The sequence below is a fragment of the Ammospiza nelsoni genome, chromosome 18 (genome assembly GCF_027579445.1).
Source record: "Ammospiza nelsoni isolate bAmmNel1 chromosome 18, bAmmNel1.pri, whole genome shotgun sequence".
Lineage (NCBI taxonomy): Eukaryota > Metazoa > Chordata > Aves > Passeriformes > Passerellidae > Ammospiza > Ammospiza nelsoni.
The window spans coordinates 3683151-3705380 of NC_080650.1; the positions used below are offsets into that span (position 1 = coordinate 3683151).

At 45.1% G+C, this 22230-nt stretch overlaps 1 protein-coding gene across 3 annotated transcripts in view; it reads right to left on the bottom strand.

Moving 5' to 3' along the window:
- The window catches only part of HECTD4 (HECT domain E3 ubiquitin protein ligase 4), a 68119-nt gene that overhangs the window by 14793 nt on the left and 31096 nt on the right, over positions 1-22230 (bottom strand). For all 3 annotated transcript variants that reach the window (XM_059484980.1, XM_059484979.1, XM_059484978.1), the window contains exons 23-61: positions 21352-21456; positions 20172-20335; positions 19622-19855; positions 19296-19488; positions 19037-19141; positions 18865-18953; positions 18393-18568; positions 17591-17726; positions 17292-17433; positions 17033-17199; positions 16393-16539; positions 15928-16112; positions 15389-15542; positions 14896-15176; positions 14293-14482; positions 13383-13464; positions 12639-12841; positions 12316-12451; positions 11553-11735; positions 11177-11347; positions 10596-10765; positions 10178-10293; positions 9256-9359; positions 8905-9066; positions 8626-8774; positions 8356-8435; positions 8077-8240; positions 7418-7655; positions 6854-6990; positions 6559-6685; positions 5812-5949; positions 5567-5703; positions 5258-5418; positions 4890-5071; positions 4304-4509; positions 3864-3994; positions 3496-3701; positions 2502-2681; positions 919-2225 (exon numbers count right to left, since the gene is read on the bottom strand). In XM_059484980.1, the coding sequence (XP_059340963.1) occupies positions 919-2225; positions 2502-2681; positions 3496-3701; positions 3864-3994; positions 4304-4509; positions 4890-5071; positions 5258-5418; positions 5567-5703; positions 5812-5949; positions 6559-6685; positions 6854-6990; positions 7418-7655; positions 8077-8240; positions 8356-8435; positions 8626-8774; positions 8905-9066; positions 9256-9359; positions 10178-10293; positions 10596-10765; positions 11177-11347; positions 11553-11735; positions 12316-12451; positions 12639-12841; positions 13383-13464; positions 14293-14482; positions 14896-15176; positions 15389-15542; positions 15928-16112; positions 16393-16539; positions 17033-17199; positions 17292-17433; positions 17591-17726; positions 18393-18568; positions 18865-18953; positions 19037-19141; positions 19296-19488; positions 19622-19855; positions 20172-20335; positions 21352-21456 (7338 nt within the window). The remainder of the gene's footprint in view (positions 1-918; positions 2226-2501; positions 2682-3495; positions 3702-3863; positions 3995-4303; positions 4510-4889; positions 5072-5257; positions 5419-5566; positions 5704-5811; positions 5950-6558; positions 6686-6853; positions 6991-7417; positions 7656-8076; positions 8241-8355; positions 8436-8625; positions 8775-8904; positions 9067-9255; positions 9360-10177; positions 10294-10595; positions 10766-11176; positions 11348-11552; positions 11736-12315; positions 12452-12638; positions 12842-13382; positions 13465-14292; positions 14483-14895; positions 15177-15388; positions 15543-15927; positions 16113-16392; positions 16540-17032; positions 17200-17291; positions 17434-17590; positions 17727-18392; positions 18569-18864; positions 18954-19036; positions 19142-19295; positions 19489-19621; positions 19856-20171; positions 20336-21351; positions 21457-22230) is intronic.

Genomic DNA, 22230 nt, shown 5'->3' on the forward strand with positions numbered 1-22230 from the left:
TGTCTTCATGTCAATTAACAGCTCAAGAATAGGAACTTGCAGAGTTTTCATCTGAATAAGCTGATTTTCTCCTAAAAGAGGAACTGATACAATTCCAGACTATACAAAAACATCTCTCTCCATTCCCAGGCTATCAGGAATGGCTGTGCTTTTGGAAGTCCTGATAAATCTCCAGCAGGCCATCTATGGAAACAGCAGAGAGGAAGGTTCTTGTGCAGAGCTGAACACCTGGAGTGACCCAGCACTAATGGCAACCACCCACAATGCTTTAAAAAATTAATCTGGAACCAGATAGCAATAAAATTTATCATCTCTCCTAAAGTAGTTTCATAGAGAAATCCATAGGTGGTTCAAAATAGGTGAAAAGGAACTGATTGAACATTAAATAACTGCATTGTGGGTTAAACCAAAAGGGCCCCAATCTCTAAATTCATCTCAGCAATGGCCAGAACAAATCTTAGAGAAAGGAATATGAAAGGGAAAATTATTTGATCTTTCTCCTAACACGTTCCCCAACCACTGCAAAGCAGTTTAAAGATTTCCCCAGATGGAAGCTGCACTGGCTGCTGTGCTCCACAGCCACCAATTCTCCAGGAATTTAATCCCTTAAGATTCATTTATGGCCTTGGCTTCAGCAGCACTCTGTGAAAATGAGCTCTACATGCTGGAACACACAGCAGTTCTTCTTTACTTCATTCTGTTCTCCACTTGCTGCTGGATCACTCCACTACTGGGTGCCCTGTGTCCTTTGAGATACAGGGATTGTTCCCAAGACTGGGAGATCTGTGCTCCTCAGCCATCCTGTCCAACTCCCAGTCTCCCATGCTCTTAGACATACACTGACCATGGAAAAAGCCAGTTCCTAGAGTGAGAACCCATTCCCCATAACCCCTGGCCCCAGAAGCCCCTCTCAGTTACCTCCACCACAGCGAAGCCCTTGATGGGCCGTGCCAGCAGTGGCTGATTGTCCAGAGATGTCACCGTGTACATGGAGCCCACGTCTGACACTGACGCCGTCTCCACGTTGTCCAGGGGCTCCCCGAGGCTGCCCAGGCTGCCCAGACTCCCGGTGCTGCAGTGGGAAAGATCCAAACTCTCCTGGCTGGACACCACGTGGGGCTGCTCCAGCAATCCAGGTGGGATGGGCAGCTCCAGCCCTGCCTGGAACTGGTCCCCAGAGATGTCGCTGACGGTGCGGGACAAGCCCTGGGAGCTGCACAGGGAGGCCTGGCTGGTGGAGGCCGAGGCGCTGACGCTCATGGCGGGGGTGACGCTGCTGGAGCTGCTGATGTCCAAACTGTCGGCGCTGCTGGAAACCGTCGGCTTCTCCAGCTCCGTCCTGCACTCTCCTCCTTCTGCTTTGTCCTTGGTTTTTTTGGGATCCTCTTCCTGCAGAGGGATGTAGATCTCATCCTTGAAGACCCCCCCGTGGGCGTTGCAGGCTTTCCTGATGGCGTTCCTGACGGTGCCCTCCTCCAGGTGCGTGGGGATGCCCGAGATGACGAGCAGGCGGCTGTGGGCTGTGGGGCCCACCAGGGCCTGGCAGGCGTCTGCCACAGCATCGTTGGTCACACCCAGCCCCTGGGGGTCCTTCTTTGTCAGGTGCCTGAGGATGATCAGCAGGGTCAGAGCTCTGTGGAACCACAGCATGTCCTCAGGCTTGCTGCCCCCGATGCTGAGGAGCGCTGCATCTGTCTCAGCTGCCCTGGATGAAGCTCTTTTCCCTGAAGATGAGGTTTTCTCCCTCTTCATTTTGACCTTTTTCCTCTTGGACAGCAAGCTTGGGCTCTGTGGTGTTTGCCCTGGTGAAGATGAGGATGAGGAGGAAGAATCACTGAGATTTGGGGCGCTGGTGGATGAGATCACATTGGCTGTCACGCTCATGTTGATGGGCAAGGTGACTTCTGCCACAGCCAGGCACACTTCCATCAGGGCATGGAAGTACGTGGAGAATCTTCCCTGGTCGGCCACTCCAACCCCAGAGCCACCACAGGCATTGCCAGATACCCAGTTCTGGGTTTCCTCATCATAGAGCTTGTGCAGCTCTGACTGCAGGGCCATGAGCATGGCCAGGCAGGGGTTGAGCTGCAGGGCAATGGATGAGGACAATCCTGCTGGATTCTTCTTCTGCTCCAGGTTGTGGATTTTGCGAAGCAGCTCAGCCAGGAGGTGAAAGATCAATTCCTTCACACATGCTGCCATGTCAGTTGTCCAGAGGAAGTTCCCTGAGGGAAGAAGGCAAGGCATGGCAGTCAGCAGCGTTCCACTCTTAGCAGAAAGTAACATTTTAAAAAGTGAATTTCAACGTCATGGCAGCAATAAGAAAGACAGAAAGGTTATTCCAAGAACTGCAAATCAACAGAAAGTTTCTGGAGTTTGAAGAAAATTTCATTACAGTGGAAGAGCTCAGAAAATTTCAACTGTAGTTTTTGTTTCCTAAGCCCTCCAAGTGAGCCAGCACATTATCAGTGCTCATTACTGAGGAAATACTCAATTCTCACCTAAAAATTCCACTACTTGCAAGAGAACTGAGGCAGGAATAGTATCCAGTTCATCTTCAGATTTTCCATCCCCATCTTCTAATTTCCAGGTTAAGAGCTGTTCTGTGAATGCCATTGCCAGGGGGAATTCCAGGGGGAGGGAATGCAAGACCAGTACAGCTCCAGGAGGAGGAGACACTCCTAAGCAAAAAGGTCCAAGAAAATCCTTATCATGATTCTGAGCATTGATAAAGTAAAAGTAATAACATTTAGGATTTTTTCAAGGCTAAACTGTTAAGTGAGAATTTTCTCTGCAGCACCTTGTAAAAAACAAATATGAATTGAGTTTCTCTATATTGATAAGTTAATATAATCTGTAATTAGAAATGTACAGAGAACATTTTATTCACATAAAGAAACAGAATAATTTTGAGCCTGAACATATCTAAATATACAAAAAGAACTTCCCCCCAAATCCTTTCTTTCTGTCTGATGGGTACTGAAAACAACAGCAGCAGAAGAACTTAAGGATCTCCAAGGGGAAGTTTTAAGAACTCACTGCACCCAGTCACCTTCACTGCTCTAAATCCCACTGTCTCTCCCTCTGGGCAAGAGTAAAAAGATTAATGATTCTTCTTGCTGGAGTGACCAAAGTATTGCTACACTGTATTACTCTGTGGATATGAGGGTCCTACAAACACCTAAAAAAGCAAAAAAATTTATTCTCCATCTGAAACAGCTCCTCAACATCAACAACACTGCAGAAATTAGTATTTTGAATAAAATATTTCAGATACACTGCTGGGTGAATTTCTGGAATATAAAAATCAGAATCACATGGTTGCCAATGGTTATAAAACCGTTTTTTTTTTTTTGGTTAAGAATGAATTATTTGTACAAAAATCCTGTCCTATCTGCTGCTAGGACTGGTGACCACACGGGAAGGTGTAATGAAACTGCTGTGAGCCCTGAGAGCACAGTGAAGGCTCTTCCCTGGTGCAGGGGCTGTGCTCACCCAGTTTGATGTGCACCCTGTCCGTGGGGGTGATGACAGCTGGGTACTGGTTGGTGGTGGGGGGCGGCGTGAGGCCGGTGTTGGTGGGGGAGGCGTCGCGGGGGTAGCACACGGCCTCGATCAGGTTCAGCTGCCCGTTCCTCTTCACCTTGTGCCCCAGCCCATAGACCAGCACCCGAGCCCAGGGGGCCTTGTACAGGGATGAGCTGGGGAAACAGCAGCACAGCTTGGTTAGGCTCAAAGCAGCTGGAAAATATCCCAGCCACCACTCAGAGTAAAAAAAAAAAAGAGAAAACTGAAACAAAATAAATAACTGCACCCCCAGGTTGCCAGGCTCAGGCCCAGCCTTGCCCCTCTCCATGACTCACTCTTTTCTGAACCCAGACTGACTTTCCTTGCAGGACACAATCACAAAGGCAGCCCCAGGAAAATTCACATCCATGTTGACCTTGGATTCAGAAATTGGGAATTCTTCAGCGGGAAATTGTTCTGGTGCTGCCTGTAACAGGACAGTTCATCATGAGAGATCCCAAACAGCAGCAAACCTCCTCCCTCTCCTTTATTTATAGAGTGCTCTATACCCAATGTATTTAATTAATTGCAAATTATGACACAGTGGGAGGCCACTTCATTTTAATTCAATCCAGAGCATTGCTACTGCTTCTGTTTTCAGTGTGCCCACCACAGGCTGAATAATAGAACCCACCCAGAGAAAGAATTCCCTGTGAGGGACAGCATCATGGAAATTCCAACCACATAGAGAACAAGGGCTTCTGAGAAGGGAATTCATGAAATGTGAGTATTTTACCTGCAGGAAGGAGCAGATCTGTTTGGTGAGGTCCAACAGACTCTCCTCTCCCTGGTGCAGGGTCCGAGTGATGGCCACAGCGAGCCACTCCCTGATGGCCTGGGAGTTGCCCTGGTAGAAGAGGTCTGTGGCAGCACAGGTCTGGGAATGGATGCAGTGCTGCAGGGACTGGGCCAGCAGAATGGAGCTTGAGCTGATGGTTCCATCTGGAATAACAAGGAAAACAGCACAAATTTGAAGATCACTCCAAAAGTTTGCATAGCCTGGGAAACAAAAGCTGTAAAACACCTGGAAGATTCTAAATCTCTGTTTTCAACCGGAAAACTCCTTGCCTAAAGTCAGCAGGAGAAAGGGCCCACCCAGACCCAGCCCTGTGGCTGGGATGGCCCCTCCATGCCAGCTGTGCCCCTCACCAGCCTCAGCCCAGCCCCTGGTGAGGATAAACATGGAGCTGTGGGATCACCCCAGCTCATTCTTAATACCATCATTATTAACCAGCTAATAAAGAAATACCAAATCCATTAATTTCTATGTCCCCATAAAAATACTGTATCAAAGAAGAGCTGGGACAAAACCAAGTGTTTACCAGGGAGAGGTGGTGCAAGCAGCTGGTTGGAGAGCAGCTGCAGGTGCTCCAGGGTGATGTCCCTGATGGCAGGAATGTGGAACAGCCGGGTGAACATGTGGGGAGATTTGGGAGCAAAAATATTGAGCAGAGCCATGCGACAGTAGAGCTTGGCCAGGGCAGCTTCACTCCTCAACAGCTCCCTAGGGAACACAAACATTAATTCTATTAATTCCTTAACATTAAATCCAACCATGAAAATCAGATTTCAGAAGTTTGTACTGCTTAGAACAAAGCTGTAGCAGGTAACTGTACTACAGGAAATGCTCTTCAGCTAATTCAGCTAATTCAAATTGAGGTAATAATTGTAACTACAGCTCTTTTTTCACCTGTGAATTTGGATGTTGGTGTTATCCAGGGTGACCAATCCATTGGTGGCAGTCCTCCTGTACCCTGCAGGTGGCCTTTCCAACATGTCAATGGGATACCAGTACCTCACCAGGACCCCCTCACTCCTCAGGTAGGTCTCCACTTGGACCAGTTCATTCACCTGCAACACCAAACCCAGCACTGTCAGTAACACAAGAATAAATACATTTTTCCTTCCAAGAGACCCCCAACCCAGCATCCTGAGCAGGTTTTGCTCCCAGCTGTGTGATGCTGATCAGTAAAAGTCCTCCCAGAGTGTCTTTACTCACCGAGTCCACATCCAGGACAACCCCATGAAGACCAAATGTCTTCAGCATGCCCCGAATGGCAAATTTGGGCAGAGCTGTTCCCACAGCACTGCTGGTGACGTTGTTGCTGTCAGGAGAGCGAGTCACCACGGTGAGACCTGGCAGAAAGGGATACCACTTTGAAGGTGTTTTCCTCAGGTGACAATTAGACCCCAAAAACCCCTGAGCTTTTCCTTACCCCTCAGGATCTGCTGTGCTGCCCTTACCTTTCCGCACTTTATCAATTGTGAATTTGTTTGCTTCATCTTTGATATCCTCAATGGTGGGAAGGTAGAGATCCCTTGGGATGCCTCCATTTTCCTCATACAGGAATTCCACAGTTTGCCTTGCTATATCAACCATTCCTGAAAGACAGGAGGGAGTGCAAGTTATTTCCCTCAGCCACCTGAAATAAGTGTTTATTCTCATTAATACCCCAAGCAGGTGAGTTTTCCAAGTACTTAAACACTCTCTCAGTCAGGCTGAAGGATGGAAATTGGGAATTTTCCTGAGGAAGCTTTTCCTGAGCTTCTCATGGGGGCTCAGAATTCCTACCTTGCTCTGATTGTGACCTTCCCACAAACACATTGTCCTGCCAGAACTGAATTATATGAAACTCCCACATCTCCCCTTATTATTACTTAAATCAAAAAAGTTTTGCCTTGATAGTCACAGACAGCAAATGCACAGATACAGTTTCTTTCCAACCTGTTATTACAGAATGTTTTTGTATCCACATCACAATGAATTCCGTCATTATTTCTGAAACCATTTTCTCTATTTAAATAGTCAAACACAGTAAAAGTGTTAAAGAAAAAGCATAAGCATAAACCAAATTCTAAGCACAGGAGGGAAACAGCAAGTGATTTTTTTAAGTTTTCCAGCCCTGAATACAGTAAAATATGAAAGAAACACAGCTGCTCTCTCAGACTTGCTGCACATCACAGAAAACATGTATGGAAATAAATACAGACCTAACTGTAAAGCTCCTTTAATCTGATCCAGCCCAGACTTCCTCTCAGCCTCATTACGGAATCTTCTTCTAATTGTAGGGAAAACCTTGGTTTCCCAGGCTTTGACCAAGAGGGCATAGTGATCCTCCTGCAAAGACAAAAGCGTTTTAAAACACCAAGGAGTGTTAAATTACTTATAGTTATATTTTTGTTAGGGAAGCAGAAAGAACTCTTGCATGGCTAAATTTCAAAATCTAAATGACAAGATCTGGTTTTAGGCTGTAAGTTAGAGGAGGCAATTTGCTCCATTCCTCACCCTGGGAATATCATCGTCATCATCATCATCACTTTCATCATCTGCAATAGGAGGGGGGTGAGGATCAGGGCCTGAGGTGATGAAGTTCTCATAGCTCAGCTCCATTTTATAGTGGCAGGATGTGTCACTGTCATACTCTGCAAGACACAGACAGAAATAATGAGATGCTAATGCATGCAAAGACATCGCATGAAATTGGAGATACACAGCACTCCATGCTCTCCAATCAGGGGGTGGGAATGCAATTCTTTTTGACACAGCATAACCAATTGGCTGATCCAATCCACCATGACATCCTATTGTACCCCAAGCCCTAATGAGATCATTTCTCATTGAAGCTGCGTTAATTACGAATAATTTGCGTATTCACATAGAGGCAGACCAAAGAAGATGCTTTAATTGCCTTGTCTAAAATCAGATAAACACAGCTTTGACTTGTGGCACTGCCCCACCTAAACAAGCACTACCTAAGGCCTAAAGGCTGCAGCCAGGCTGGGTTTAAATCCCATTTCCTCGCTTGGCATTTCTGCAGGGAGGGCTTTAAAGGAGCGAATGTCACTTTACGTTGCTGAGCCGTGGCCACAGCGGCGATCCTGCAGGGGGGCCCGTGGGTGCCAGGGTCCGAGGCAATGCTGGTTCCAGCATCATTGTCACTGTCAGAGGCCATGGCAAAGGGCAAGGCCTCGAAGTTGGCACTGATCTCCTCGGCCAAGTCCAGGCACAGGTCGGCGGCGTTGCGGTGGGCCTGGCCCTCAGCGTAGGCGAACGGCCGCGAGCCGAAGTTCGCCCGCACCTTGGTGTTCTGCAAAAGGAGGCAGGGAAACTCTCAGATCCTGCTCTGAGCCAGCACTCTGCCCCAGGCAGGAGCTGATCACACCTCCCTGCCACCAGGATCCCCAGCTGGCACTCTGGGAAAGCTTCAAGCTGCTAAAGGCACTTTGAGCCTGGGTGCTTTGGAGCAAGGCCACTGCTGGCCAGGAATGCTGAGAGAGGAGCTGCTGGCATGGCACAAGGCATCTGCCAGGCCAGCTGCACACTGCTGGGCTAATGGGCAAAATAATGACACAACACATGCACCTGGGAGGCTTAATGAATACCTCAACCTAGCCAAGAAAGGGAAAAACTATCAATTTGCTTTTCTACAGAGCAGGTTCAATACTTTCTATCATGTTTTTAGTATTTCTGAAAGTCTATTAAGGGACATATTTCTGTTACACACTTGCCTTTTTCTGAATGTGCACAACTGGCCACATTCCACCAGACACATCCTCCAGGTAGGGCACAAGTCTTTGCCCACAATATGTGAAATAAACTCTGCCCTTTGCTGGCTGTCCTGGAGGAGGGGGAGTTCCTTCTGTTCTTTCCCATCCAATTCCTGCTACATCACCTGGAGAAAAATAGTCATAAAAAGGATTTAATCAGTTTTCTCACCCAGCATTTCCCTGACATTTAGAGGGTTTTCTGATGGAGCAGATAAGGATTTTAGCCATGCTCCCACATACCAGGGGAAAGAGTCACATCCAGTCTGACACTCTTCCACTGCAGCAGGCTGGAGCCATTGTAATGCACTGCTCTCCCATTGCTGAGGGACAACAAGGACACAGTGAGACAGAGCAGGATCACCACCCACCAAAGCTGTGATATCAAAAGGCAACTCAACCCTCCTGATTTTGCAAAGATATTTCAGCATTCAATTTAAAAATATGTATTGCCCTCCCCAGCCTGCTGACAAATGAACTGAACATGGTTTTTCATGTGCATTTCCAACCTACTTGTGGAAGAGGCAGGTGCCCACTGGGTTTGTCCAAGCCCCATCTCGTTTTTCTGCCTCTGTGGCAAATCCAAAGGAAACTATTGGCCCAGTGTCATCATCTGTGTCTCCATAGGAAACCACTTCAATTTCCCAGTAGAATGATGGTGCCTAGAAATAAAAATGATAGCATATTTTAAAAAGTTATTTACAAAACAGAGTTTAAAGAAGCAATTTTCTTGCTTTTCCTTTTCCTGTTGGATATTCAATGACAAAGGGCTGGAGAGCTGGGAGGTCTCACCTGTACTGGCACTGGGGAGGTGGCATAGATAAAGGTGCCCCGAGGCAGGCCCCCACCTGCACTGGGATCAGCCAGGAAGGTCACAGCAGTGAGGTGTGAGGAGAACATGCAGGCTCTCACGGGGGGGAACACCCTGGATGGGCTCCACGTGATTTCTTTGGGCTGCAGACACAACAGAGCAGTTTATTCTACAACCACAATTCAAGTCACCCACTAAAATACAACCACACAGTCTGAGGGGCACATTTAATATAACCCCAACAAATCACATCCCAATAGAGAAATTCCCATTAAATATTTCAAGAATGCAGCATTAGGGGGTTCTGCCAGGGCAGAGGGCTCTGTGCTCACCTGTCTCCTGTCTGCCTGCAGGGGAGGAGGAGGAGGCCGAGCACAGTCGCGGTACAACATCCGTAACCTCTCACACTGCATCTCCACAACCACCAGCCTCTCCCCTGCAACAACAACCCACAGCAGGCATCAGCCTCCAGCTGCTTCCTCCAGTCCAACAGAGCAATCTTAATTCAGAAATAAATATGGTGTTTGCACTTTGAGGGGGTTTGATCAGCCTCACTTACCTAAACAATGGAATTAAGGGTAAAATGTAACATATGCAAGTATCTTCTCATGTTTGATTTACATTTTGTTTGCAAAGGCACTGTTATGTTAATTAAGATATAAAGTTCATTTTAATGAGCAAGTTTATGACCCAGCAAAAGCAGGAAAACAAAAAAAAAATATATCTACTATCACAAAAATCAGTCCTTGCTCTTTGACACCTAAATCTCTTGGATCACACCCTTCACTTCAGCCACTTTTTCTCTGGCATGTTCCTAAAAATTTGCCCCTGAACTAAGATTTCTGCTGGGCCCAGTGCCTATCCTTAAACAAGGAGAGCTCAAGGATCAGGAATATAACAAAGCATTGCAAAAATCAGCAAAAAGGTCATAAAAAGAAAACATAAAAATGATAATGCCAAGGAATGCAGAGTAGGATACGCTGGAAGCAAGGCAAGTGGAGAGTGCAGAAGAAAACCAGGACTTGCTGCTTTGATACACAGAATAATTCTGTTCTGGCCTAAATCAATGCCTAGTGTTTAGTGATTTAGGCTGATTATTAGCTGCTCTTCCATCAGCAGCTCTGCAGCTGTGACAAGACACTCTGCCTTGTGCCAGTTCCTGAACTCTGGATAGCAGGAGGAGAAAACACTGAAATGATTTAAAAGCTGCTCTGCTTCTGACCTGAATATGCCAAGAAGGTGTTGGCTACATACCAGGGCTGCACTCCTGGGCCACCAAATTCAGAACTTCCACAGCAGCTGGGCACTGTTGAATGAATTCTTCACAGAATGAGCTGTCTTCCAACAGCTGAGCCATCACCAGGCATGCTCTGAACAGAAAAACAATACATTTCAAGTGTTACAAAGTGTGTTGAATTAAAAGCTGGCATTACAGCAGTGAATTCAAGGGTGGTTTAAGGGTGGTCTTAATCCTGGTTTAAGCTGGACCCTCCCCAAAGGCAGCTTTTCCCTGCTTCATAAATGGATTTATTGAGGCATTTGCTCAGTGTGTTGTAGGGACTCCCATGAACAACACCCAGACACTAAAAGGGAGCAAAGAGGAATTTGTGCAGCCCCAGAGGAAGGGCACAAGAACTCATGCAATTCCCTGGGATGTTTCCCCAGGACCCACCTGGTTCTTATTTCAGCAAGGAGCCGGACCACTGCCATTACTGGGGTTGAGCCATCTCCTGTTGCAGGAAGTGAGGTGTGAATAGAGAGACTTCCCTCCTGAGGGAGCAACATGGACTGGACTGCCTGTACTACCTTCTCAGTAATGGACAGTTTATGAAGAGGCAATGCCTGATGGTGGGGGGGCACGGTAAAAAGTTAAATTCAAGTAGTTAGTTTCTAAGAAATGAGGGTGTTTTATTACCTGGAGTTAATTCTTATATTTTACTATCACAAAATCAGCAGAAAACACCAATAAAAGAAAAATAAACAAACCCCAAACCAAGCCAGAAATTAACCACCCACCCAGTATGCAACAGAATATCTTTAAGCATACAAGATGAATATTCATGTTACTTGAATGAGAACTTAAACATATTGTTAATATATGCTTTAAAAAATAAGGCAAACATTACAAATCATTTATAAGCAAAGATGAAACACTTTTTTTTACGTGCTGCAGATTAATAGTCAGTATGCTGTGACAGAAATAAAGCAAGAATCGAGATTATACTGAATATTGGATGTTTAAAACTCCCATACCTCAGATCTTGGAACACAGAGCCTAGACAATGGAATAGTTAAAGTGTCTGATGCCTGGGAGGTCTTTCTAGTGTCTATAGTGGTGGGTGGGAATTTGACCGTGGCTATACCTTCTTGCTCATTAATAGATGCCACAACTCCAATGCTTCCTGCTATTCCTTTGCCTAAAACCTACAAGCAAAGAAGAGCTGCATGAGATTGAAGGTGTTACAGCCAGGAATCAGTGTCTGACACCACACACCAACTGCACACACAAGCACAGGGAGAAACAAAGCTCCACAAGCTGCTGTTCCACAAGCACATCCCAGCGCAGGGAAAACCTCAGGAGAGCAGCAATTCTCATCTAGGATATCAAATATGAGCAGTGCTGAATTACCTGTACTTCAGAACCTATTTTAATTGTCTCCTTAAAGCCACCCAGAGCACACAGGGCAGCCACTGCCTGCCGAGCAATCCTTTGAAGTTTTGCCAGCTTCCTTCCACTGCTACTCCCGTTCTCCAAAATGCTCTCTGCATATTTCCCAAGCTGTGGAATGTACATCAGAGCCCGAGACAGAACCTGAAGACGGAAGCAAAAATACCAGGGAACGACTTCAAAGCGCAATTCCAACAAAAACCAATGCCTCAAGCCTCCAGCCCACACAGTCTCAGCAGAATTAGTTTTGTTCTTGAAGAGAATTATGTAACTCAGAATATTCCAAGTTCTCTGAAGTGTGAGCACCATCAAAGCCATGACCATTCCCTGGTAACTTTTAGGATAAAACACAGTCTTGGCAAAAGTTTTTGCTGAGGATTTCACCTAAGGAATAGATTAGGTGCTGCAGGATTCAGAGGAACATAAAATCAACGTGTTTTTTTCCAGCCAAAACTTGGTACCCTCAGAGGCCACAGCCAAGGCAGAATAACCTGACAGAGGCAAGGGAACTCCCCAACAAACAGCATTAATTCCTGAAAAGAATGACAACACATTATCTAATGATGGCTAAATTTTGAGTGTTTGTCCCACCCTGAGAGAGCTGAGATGGGGCCGGGTCTGTCCAGCTCCACACCCTGTGTTTAAATCAGAAAGGAGCAGCTCAGATTCTCTAACTACTCAACCCCCAGTGAGGAATGTGCCACTCATGGCTGTGTTTGCTCACTTTTTCAGCAGTTGTTGTCCAGATCTGGGCTGCATTGGACTCTGGGGCCATGAGCAGGCTGTGCAGCAGGGCAATCACCTCTGCTGCCATGCTGTTTGCAACGTGCCCGCTGATGAACGGCCTCACCGGGTCCGTCCTGCCACGAGACAAAGGCAATTGGAACATTCAGTTCAAAACCACTGAATGAAAAGAAGCTTCAGGTGTCAACAAAATATACCCAAAAAAAAAAAAGAAATAGGGAAGTTTATGAACAGCTAGATTATCTTTGAGAGCACTACAAATATTGGTAGAGAGAAAAGCAGAATGCAGGCTAAGGGATTTACCTGGCGAGCTCTGAATTCCTCTCCCTGCAAATGGAAGTTTGTGCAGTCTTCTTTTTGTCCCCACTGGACAAGCCACTGGTGCTCTCTGGATTGACAGTCTCTATGGGTGGCCCCACACTCACTATCAGCCCAGATTGTGCCCACTTGGTTGCCTTTCTAAGAGCTGCAGCAGCTTCTTCTGTAATGACTTCACAGCAGCCACTCTGCAAAGGAAATTGCCATGGAAAGCAAATGTCAGATCTGTTTGGTCACTCTGCTCATGTGCAAGTGCTGGGAACACAGCAAAACCCCCTCCTGGGTGTGTGTTAGTCATAGACAGGCTCTGTCTCTTGCTTTTTATCATCTACAGAGAGATCAGGGCTAAATTCACTGCCTTTAACATTCAATTCTTAAATTACCAGTTCAATTTCTTTGATCAAAAAGTCACCAATGAGTATTTCTGGTGCAAAAACTCAAGAACACCTCTGGAAATAGACACGAAATTTAAATTCAAGTGTGTGGCTTATAATTTGCATTATCAATGTGCATTTAGCACTTGAGAAAAGAGAATATCAAAGGGGCTCAAACCTGACCTACAATGGCTGCAGGAAGCATCAGCTGAAATTCTTTTTCATCATTTGATCTGTATTTACAGAAGTAAATGATGAATAAAACAACATTTTTAACATCAGTAAAACCCAAGAACTCTGCCTGGCCACCAATTTTGAGGATGTTGAGCAATTCTTTGGTTATTTCTCCTCTTACTTTTGTCATGTCCCGATCCATCTTCACCACCTTCTCCATGTTGGCTCCAGTTCCCAGTCGGAATGGGCGACCTTCTGAGCTACTGCAGGAGGGGAAACAAAACACAGGAGCTTTGTTCTGACTGCTGGAGATCAAAGCTGAGCTACTCACTCCAATTCCATATATTATGGCTGGTTTGAAAGGATTTGAAACCACCTGTGCAGCTGAATGCTCAACAGCAAGAGAAATATGAGGCAGTTAAGGACATTCCCCATTTACAGAGGGAATTTAATGCTATTGAATGCAGTTATTCAAAGCAATTTAACCCTTCCCCCCTCAGGAAGAAGCCTCATGAAATGGTTTGTATTGATCACAAATGCCCAGGGCTCTGAGTTAACCTTTCCCTTGTACCTTTTAGTGGAATTTTTAGAGTATGGATTCAGCACCAACTCAGGGAGAGGGGGAAGATGGAACAAATAACACAAAATGCAAGAGGTGACAGCATTGGCATTCAGCGATCCCAACATCCAGGTGGGTGCTGAGAATACTAAAGAATCTTTAATAGCAAATTATTGTCCAGCTTATGCATTATTAAAGCAGTGGTTTTAAAGCCATTTTGCCTTGACAGTTCTATTTGTTAGTCCTACCCAGCCTGTCACAGCATAAACAAGATAAATGAAATTCCGTCAGAAACACTGAGTCTAAGTAGCTAATTTTTCATGAGATTGTTTTCAGACAGATGAAGATGTTGCCATGTTCCTTTGCATTATCTTATTGCTTTGCCAGTAAACACAACACACTGGGCAGACACTTTGCTTTCCCATTTACTCTCATATCTAGGATGTCTTTTTCTGCAGCACTGGAAAAAAAAGAGAAGATAAAGGGAATTGGCAAAATTGTTTCTAATTCCAACCCAGTCAGCTGAGATTACCTTAGTAAAGGCTGAAGCACTTCATGAGAGGATTGATCTTCTCTTTTATGGATAAAAATAGAGAGTTTACCATCCACTGCCTCGCTTTCTTCTCCAGGATCTTTATCACCTTTTATGGAATTTTTAGGGCTGGCTTTTGCCAAGGTAGTATCTGGCTCAGAGGCAGTTGGAGAAAGGACTGTCTGGCAGCCTTGAAGCAGAAAGGAAAAAAGAAAACAAAGAAACACAACCATGAATTTTCTTATCCTTGGAACTAATGCTGACACATCTGGGTTGTGGCTGAAACATCACTGAGACCCACTTTGGTCTGAGGCCAGGGAAATGAGGAGACAGATGGAAAGGCACAGGAATATCCTGCTCTCAGAAATATCCCCCAGTGTTTGGAGCTCTCTGTCAATACAAAAGCTCCTGGCACAGGGTGCCCAGAGAAGCTGTGGCTGCCTCTGGATCCCTGCAAGTGCCCAGGGCCAGGCTGGATGGGGTTTGGAGCAATCTGGTGGAAGGAGTGGAAGGGGGTGGATGGATGGGCTTTAAGGCCCTTTTCATCCCAAGATTCCATGGAACAGGATTCCCTTGGGCACAACCCCAAACAGCTGCTGGTACCTGGCACAACATAATCTGCCAGCTTTGCCAGCAGCAGGGAGGCAATCTTGGAGGCTGGGTCACTGGGATCATCCTGCTCGCTGTTCAGAGAGGGCACTGAGTAACTCCAGGGAGGCAACTCCACATTTCCACAGTCCTCAACACTCATGAGAGGCAGAGCAGCACGACACAACTGCAGGATTATAAGCACCAGCTTTGGAGAAGGACGCTGATCCAAGAGAAGGGACAGAAGCTTGGACACACAGGCTGGCTGGCTCAGGATGGCTTTACCTATGTGACTCCTGAAAGGGAAAAGAATCTTGAAATCAAAACCAAGTTCATTTATTATTTACAAGATAGATTAAAAGCAATTTCAGTGTCTGCCAAAACATCTTTAGCAATTCTTTCATAACTTGACAGCACTGATTAAACACTAAGGGTCAGTTTTAGAATGGTTAAAAAATCCACAAAAGATCCCACAGAAAGAAAACACTCCAGAGGAAAGGCCTGGTACCTTGAGAGGTCATTCAGAAGGCTGAGGACATCCTGCAGTGCATCATTCCCTGCAGCCTGGTTGCCACAGCACTCAGTGGCTCTGGCCAGGTGGTTGGTGAGGAGGCTGGAGACCTGCCTGGCCAGCCCCGAGTGAACAGCATCTGTGGAACCCCCTTTGGAAGGGATGGAAGAATGCACAGCTGTAATCAACAAAATTCAATGTACACACCACAAAAATAACCCCTGATACATCCACCATTAGCCAACAGCCACGTGTAGGTTTAAGCATCTTATGGGTGAATTCTACCACAGGAAAAATGCCAAATGATCATTTAATCTCCAGGTTCTCTGACTATGTTTAGAGAGAATCAAGTGGCAAAACTTGAAATTATTTTCATGGGGAGGAAAAATAGGCAGTATTAAAAAACATGAAGAAGAAAACCTACCGAATTTTGTATTCACTTAAGAATCCACAGAATCCATTCACCCAAGTCATGGTGAATGATTGCCCTCAGGCAGTTGTAACACACACAGCAAAGATATTCCCAGTGTTCCTACCTTCTTCCTTTTCCCACTCCACACAGCGGTTGGCCAGCACCTGGAAGGCAGCCCAGGCCATGGTGGCCACCTTCTGCTTCTTGGTCTGTTTTTCATTTGAGCTGGACTCTGTCTGGCTGCTCAGGCTGCAGAGCCGGTCCATGAGCTGCACCAGCCCACTGCGCACCAGACACTTCTCCTCACTCCTGCAGGGGAAATTCAGGCTGGAATGAACTTCTCCATCACAATGGCAATGCAGAACTTGCTGTTAGCTCAGTAATTAATTAATTCACTTGAGAAAGATGGTTCTGCCTCTCCCTTGTCCCCCCTAGATGGAATTGTGAGGGAATTTAACTGGATGTTCTCAGATGCTCCTCATGATGAGTAAAGGGGATGTATTTACACTATTTAACACTTCTCCTTAAAGCAGAGCCTACTAAGGCCAGGTGTGGATGTTCCCCATCCCCTCCCCAAGCCCTTGCCCACCTTGTGTAGGGGATGGTGCACAGGAGGCCAATGCTGTTGGCACAGGCGATGGGGTACCGGGCACACAGGGACACCACTGATGTCATTGTCTCTCCAAAAGCCTCCTGGACCTGCTCTACCATCCCACCACATGTCAGCTCTTCAATCCTGTTGAGGGTTAAATATTGGGAATTGAAGTCTTCAATTCACAGACTTCCAAATGTAGCTTTAAGAAAATAATGATCAGTGCATGTTAAGAATTACTCAAGAGACACTTGGAAGGCAAACTGCAAGTCACTCATTTTTCATAGGAAACATGAACAAGGGAGTGTGGTAGTTACAGCTCAGATATAATTACATCTCACTACAGATACAGAATACAAAACATTTACTACATTTCAATGACAGTATCAGCTGAATCTACCACTAATACCTAATTAACATCAATTTAGAATTAAATCAAGAGAGAGGGACACCCTCTATAAACACCTGGGTTCAAAAACATTTCTTAGAAGTTTCTGCCTTTTCACCCCTCAAGAGTCAAAGTATTTGTTGCAACCTTAGCTCTGCCAACTTGTGCCCTCACAGCTACTCACTTCTGGCTTTCCCTTGTGTAAAGCAATTTATTCCCTACCACAGAATTCTGGAGAAATGCACCCACCTTGGCCCTCCCTGGAGCACCATTGTCACCGGGCCCACCAGGTGGGTGACGCCCCCGACGCGCACGGCGGCCGTCAGCAGCTCCCTCATGTGCACCAGCGCCTGTTTCCTGGTGTTGCCACGTCTCCAGCGGGTCTGGGCAGCCAGCAGGAAGCTGCTGCTGGACACCTGCGAGGTTTGGGAGGGGATTTTTGTTACACACAAACAAGGCACCTCCTGTTTCTGAGCAAGCTGGAATTTTAAATGAAATAACAACGTACGGCTTGGTCGGGGTTTGTCCCGATGAAGGCAAAGAGCTGTCCCAGCAGGACACTGTAGGTGGGTTTGTCCCGGCTGTCCTCGATGGCCAGGGACTGCAGCAGGGTGAAGGAGCTGCTCCTGTGGCTGGTGACGTGCCGGCGCCTGCGAGGGAACCGCGATTTACACCTGGCAGCAGGGAGCTGACCCAATCATCACAAATACTGTGATAAATTTGATCAAGCTGATCACTGGGACACACAGAGATGGGAAGGGAAGGGGAAGGGGAAAGGGAAGAGGAAGGGGAAGGGCCCTGCTGTACCTCTGGCTGGCCCGGGCAAACTCGATGTCCTCGTTGCCGATCATCTCCAGGTCGGACGGGGCGGACATGCTGCGCAGGAACACGGGCTGGCGCACGGCGTGGGAGATCACCTTGGCCTCAGAGGCTGACTTACAGGCTGAAGTGTTATAAAATAGTAATAAAAAAGATCATTCCTAGTTCAGGAAAATATTTACAAACTGGCTTTCAAATCACTGGTGGATATCCCAGGGGAAGCTGAAAGACAGGATGGGGAAAATCCAGTCTAAGCAAGAATGTGGAACTCAGATCTGAGAATTTTCCTGTTTTCAACCCTGTTGAGAGTTAAAGATTTGGAATTGAAGGCTTCAATTCACAAACTTCCAAATGCAGCTTTAGAAAATAATAATCAGCATATGTTTAGAATTACTCAAGGGAAATTTAGAAGGAGAACTGCAAGTCACTCAAGTTTTCATATGAAATATGTAAACAAGAGAGTGTGGAAGGTAAAGCTCAGACATGACTCAATCTCACTACAAACAAAACACAAATCCAGCTCAGAGGATTTTCCAGTTTTCAGGTGTTGTTTCAAATCAGATTTCTTTTTATTTGGTTAAGTATTTTTTCTCAGTAAATCAGGAGACTTAAGTTTAAATTCCACCTATTATTACTCATCTTTTTATTTACCATCATCATGGCAATCAGAAAACAAAGACTTGACTTTCTTTATTTTAACTGAATTCATTTAATTTAGGGAAAAATAGTTTAATTTAAAGCAAAAGAGGTAAAAATAAGAGGTAGAAAATGTTGGTAATGAGAGATATACCTGGAGTCTCTGCAGGGGTCCCAGATATGCTCCTTGTGATCCCAGACTGTGCTGCAATGGTCACATGCAACAACAGCTCTGCTCTGTTCATCAAGCTCTTCACCAAGGTTTTTGTCTTTGCTAAGGGATGAGAGGTCTTCTGGATCAGTGAATTCACCTCTTGGAAAAACTTCTCCCTAGGATTACAAAAGGGAAGTAAAAGAAGCCAAGTCAATGTTTGAATGCTTTCAGAAAGGAAGTGTTACTGAGGGAAAGGTCAGCTAAACAGAACTTATGGCCTCAGTCTGTTCTGTGCCAGCAAAGGAGAAAGCAGAAAAAATGGAAGAAATAAACAAGTTATTCCTTAGCAAACATAAGGAGTTGCAGGTTAACGTTAATATATTTAGCACATAAGTTTCTAATAATTTCATCAGATTCTTTTTGAACTGCCTGGAATCTCCCTGAAGCTGCCTAAATCTTCACTAATACTGACCTTAATGCCAGGACCACGTTCTCGAGATCACTCCCATCAAAAGAAACTTCTTTCATTGAGCACAGAAGCTCCAGCTCCTTCATCTTGCTCTAAACAAAGGCAAGGAGAAGGATGAGCAGGTTTTGAGGAAGCAGAGTGAGGCACAAGCACCCAGAGCAGCCCCAGGGCTCACCTCATTGAAGTGATAATCATAAAAAAAGGGGACATTGTTCTCCAGCTTCCCGTGCATGGCATCATCCACCTCATTCTGCCACTTCTGCTCCAGCTCAGCCACACTCTGATAAAGAGACAAAAATCACACTTGCTGCATTTAAGGTGTAGAAGGGATTTTAAAAGAAGAAATCTAAGTACATTTTGTATTTCTGTGGTGCTAAAATACATCTTTACTTCTAAAACAAGCTTTCTGTTGTTTTAAATAATTTTCTTTTTACCTGCAGTTGTCTCTCCATGGCATTCAGCTTCTTAAAGGTCTCTCCCATAATTTTACAAAGTAAATCATATTCTTCAGCATGTTCCTCCTGATATTGGAAATTTATCAGGGACTGGAGAGCATCAACCAAATTGAGATGTTTAATCACACATGAAACCACCATCTCCTCCATGACTTCTGGCTGGATCACTTCCCTAGGGTTCCAGGGAAAGCCAAACTCATTAATCAGGAGTAAGAGACCAACTTGGGCAATTCACATTGATAAATCACCAGATGCTGCATTCACAAACAAGGTTAAAAACCCAGAGGGAAACAAAGGTTCCTTACTTTATACTGGGTCTAAATTGAGGCCGAGCACGTCCAGAAATTTCCCTGAGCTTGATCATGATTCCTGGGGGCAGCCTAATCCTGGGCAGGTCAAAGTAGTGTCCAACAGGAGGCACGAGCACGTCAGAGGGATATGTGAACTCCCTGTCCTCCTCGATGGTGAGAGGCAATGGAGAAGGGCTTGGAGTGAGGGCTGGAGATATCACCCCGTTGGCTTCCACCTGCCACTGGCACCTGCAAAAACGAGTAAAAAACCATTATAAGGATTTTTATTTCCCTCTCTATTTCACCCCTCACTGAGAAAGACACTTCAGTTGACACATTACAAAGATTAAATATTAATATTTGAAGTGTGGCTTGTACCAAGCATAACCCAACCCTCCTTTTACTCTCCCCCACTATGTTTTGGAGAATATTCCTTCCGTTTTAGGCAATACAAACTACAGGAAAAATGATCCAAACACCACCTAAAGCACAAGACTTGAACACAAGAAGTCACTTCCCCTCAGAAAAAAAAAACAGATTAAAATTGATTTTTTTTTTTTTTTACCTTTGTAAAAGTTTAGATCTTAAGAGCTCTTGACAGGTTTCTTCATCTTTGGTAATTTCTGGCCCATTGTACAAAATCCTCAGCATGGAACAGGCCAGCACAGAGAGGCCCAGGGCCAGGTCAACCAGGAATGGCAAACCTCCTGACACATCCTCTGAGGATTCCTGCAGCAGGAACAGGGAGAAGTTCAAGCAACCCACCAGGAAGTCCTTTCCAATAGATTCAAGATAGAAGATTTTTATATATAATCTTCTAAGTGTAAGATATAGCTCAATAGACCAATCTTACATACAAAATGCTTAAAAATTAATAGCAACTTATAAGAACAACCCAAGACAAGAAGTAAGGGATCTAAGCATTATTTTCCTGAACCAAGAAGAACCAGGTGAAGTTATTTTTAGTTCAGTCACCCCAACTTGTAGTGGGATTCAAGATTCCGTGTGTTTGATCCTGGAAATCCTCCCCTCTCTTCTTCATGGGCTGGAATCATTATTTCCTCAGGACTTCTCTGATTTTCAGGTTGTTACAAAGAAATCCTGGAGTGGCTTCAGGAGATAGGTAAGTCACATTTGATAACTATCTCCAGGAATCCCTAAGTGTGGCCATGATATTTTCTGAAAAATCCTTTCCTTAGGATTTTTTCTCCTGAGAAGCTGGGAGGCCTCAGGAGCAAAATGTAAACAATGATTATCTGCTGCTGTGGAATGCAACAGGTGGATCTGTGATTAGTTTCATGTGGTTGTTTCTAATTAATGGCCAATCACAGTCAGCTGGCTTGGACTGTCTGAGAGTCACGAGATTTTATTATAATTCCTTTCTTTGCTTTTCGACGAAATCCTTTCTTCTATTCTTTAAGTATAATTTTAATATAATATACATCATAAAATAATAAATCAAACCTTCTGAAACACGGGGTCAACATTCTCATCTCTTCCCTCATCCTAAGACCCCTGCAAACACCACCACACCTGAGTGCCAGCCCATCCACAGGGATCCCTGCATCCCAAACTCATCTTCCTTTATTGCCAACACCAGATTTGTCTCACTGCCCAAACCAGTCACTGCTGGTTTCCATCCCAAAGTGCCAAGCTGGAAGCACATTTCCCTGGATCTGGAATGTGCTGGGGCAGGCAGGAGGCAGTGGAAGCTGAAGCTCTGCCCTGGGATCCCCCCTGGATACCTGTGCTCGGACAGTGCAGGCAAAGCCCCACATGGCTTTGTCCGGGGTGTTGTGCTCGCGCCCGCTCCGCATCTCGAAGGAGAACGTGACTGTGTCTCCTTCCACCTTCAGGGGCAGAAAAGAAAACAGATCTCATGATTGAGGCAAACAAACAGGTTTTCCATACAAGTTGTGATGACTTTCAACAACAGTTATCTGGGGGTTGTTTTTATCTCAAACAAAATATTCCGATTTAATTTTGTTGTTCCTTTTTGTAAAGGTGTCTTTTAGTGGAAAACTTAATTTTGCTGCTGGCTAACTACAGTTAAACAACAAGAACCATGATAGCTGCAAAATCAAAAGCAGAAATTATCAGGGCGTTATTTAGCCTTGATTTTCACTGTTTGTCTGCAAGAAACCAGGCAATAATTAACAATTCTCTTCCTGAAGGAAGACAGACAAGCTCTTCAATTAGAGAAATGACAACAAATTAATCAAGGAGCTTGCTAAAAGAACAGCATCAAAACCTGTGTGTGAAAACTAAACCAAATTTCTTAATTGTGAACAATGGAGTTCCTGTCTGAAATTGCTTTCCAGTTTATTACCTCTTGATTTCTTTCTACAAAGTGTTTTTGTTATGTAAATAAACCCAGTTTTAGCGTGGGACAATGTAGCAGCACAAATATATATTAAACAAAAAATAAAATCACACTGCAGAGAGTGTGAGGGGACACACTGCCAAAGCATTGAAATGCTGAGGTTTCAAGAAGTTTGAGAGATTCTTCTTAGTTTTATTACCAAAAGAACCAATGAAATTTTAAAATCCAACAGAAATGATTGGATTTTATTTGTTATATTTGCTACTTGATATATTTGGGGGTTATTGTCCAAAAAATTGAT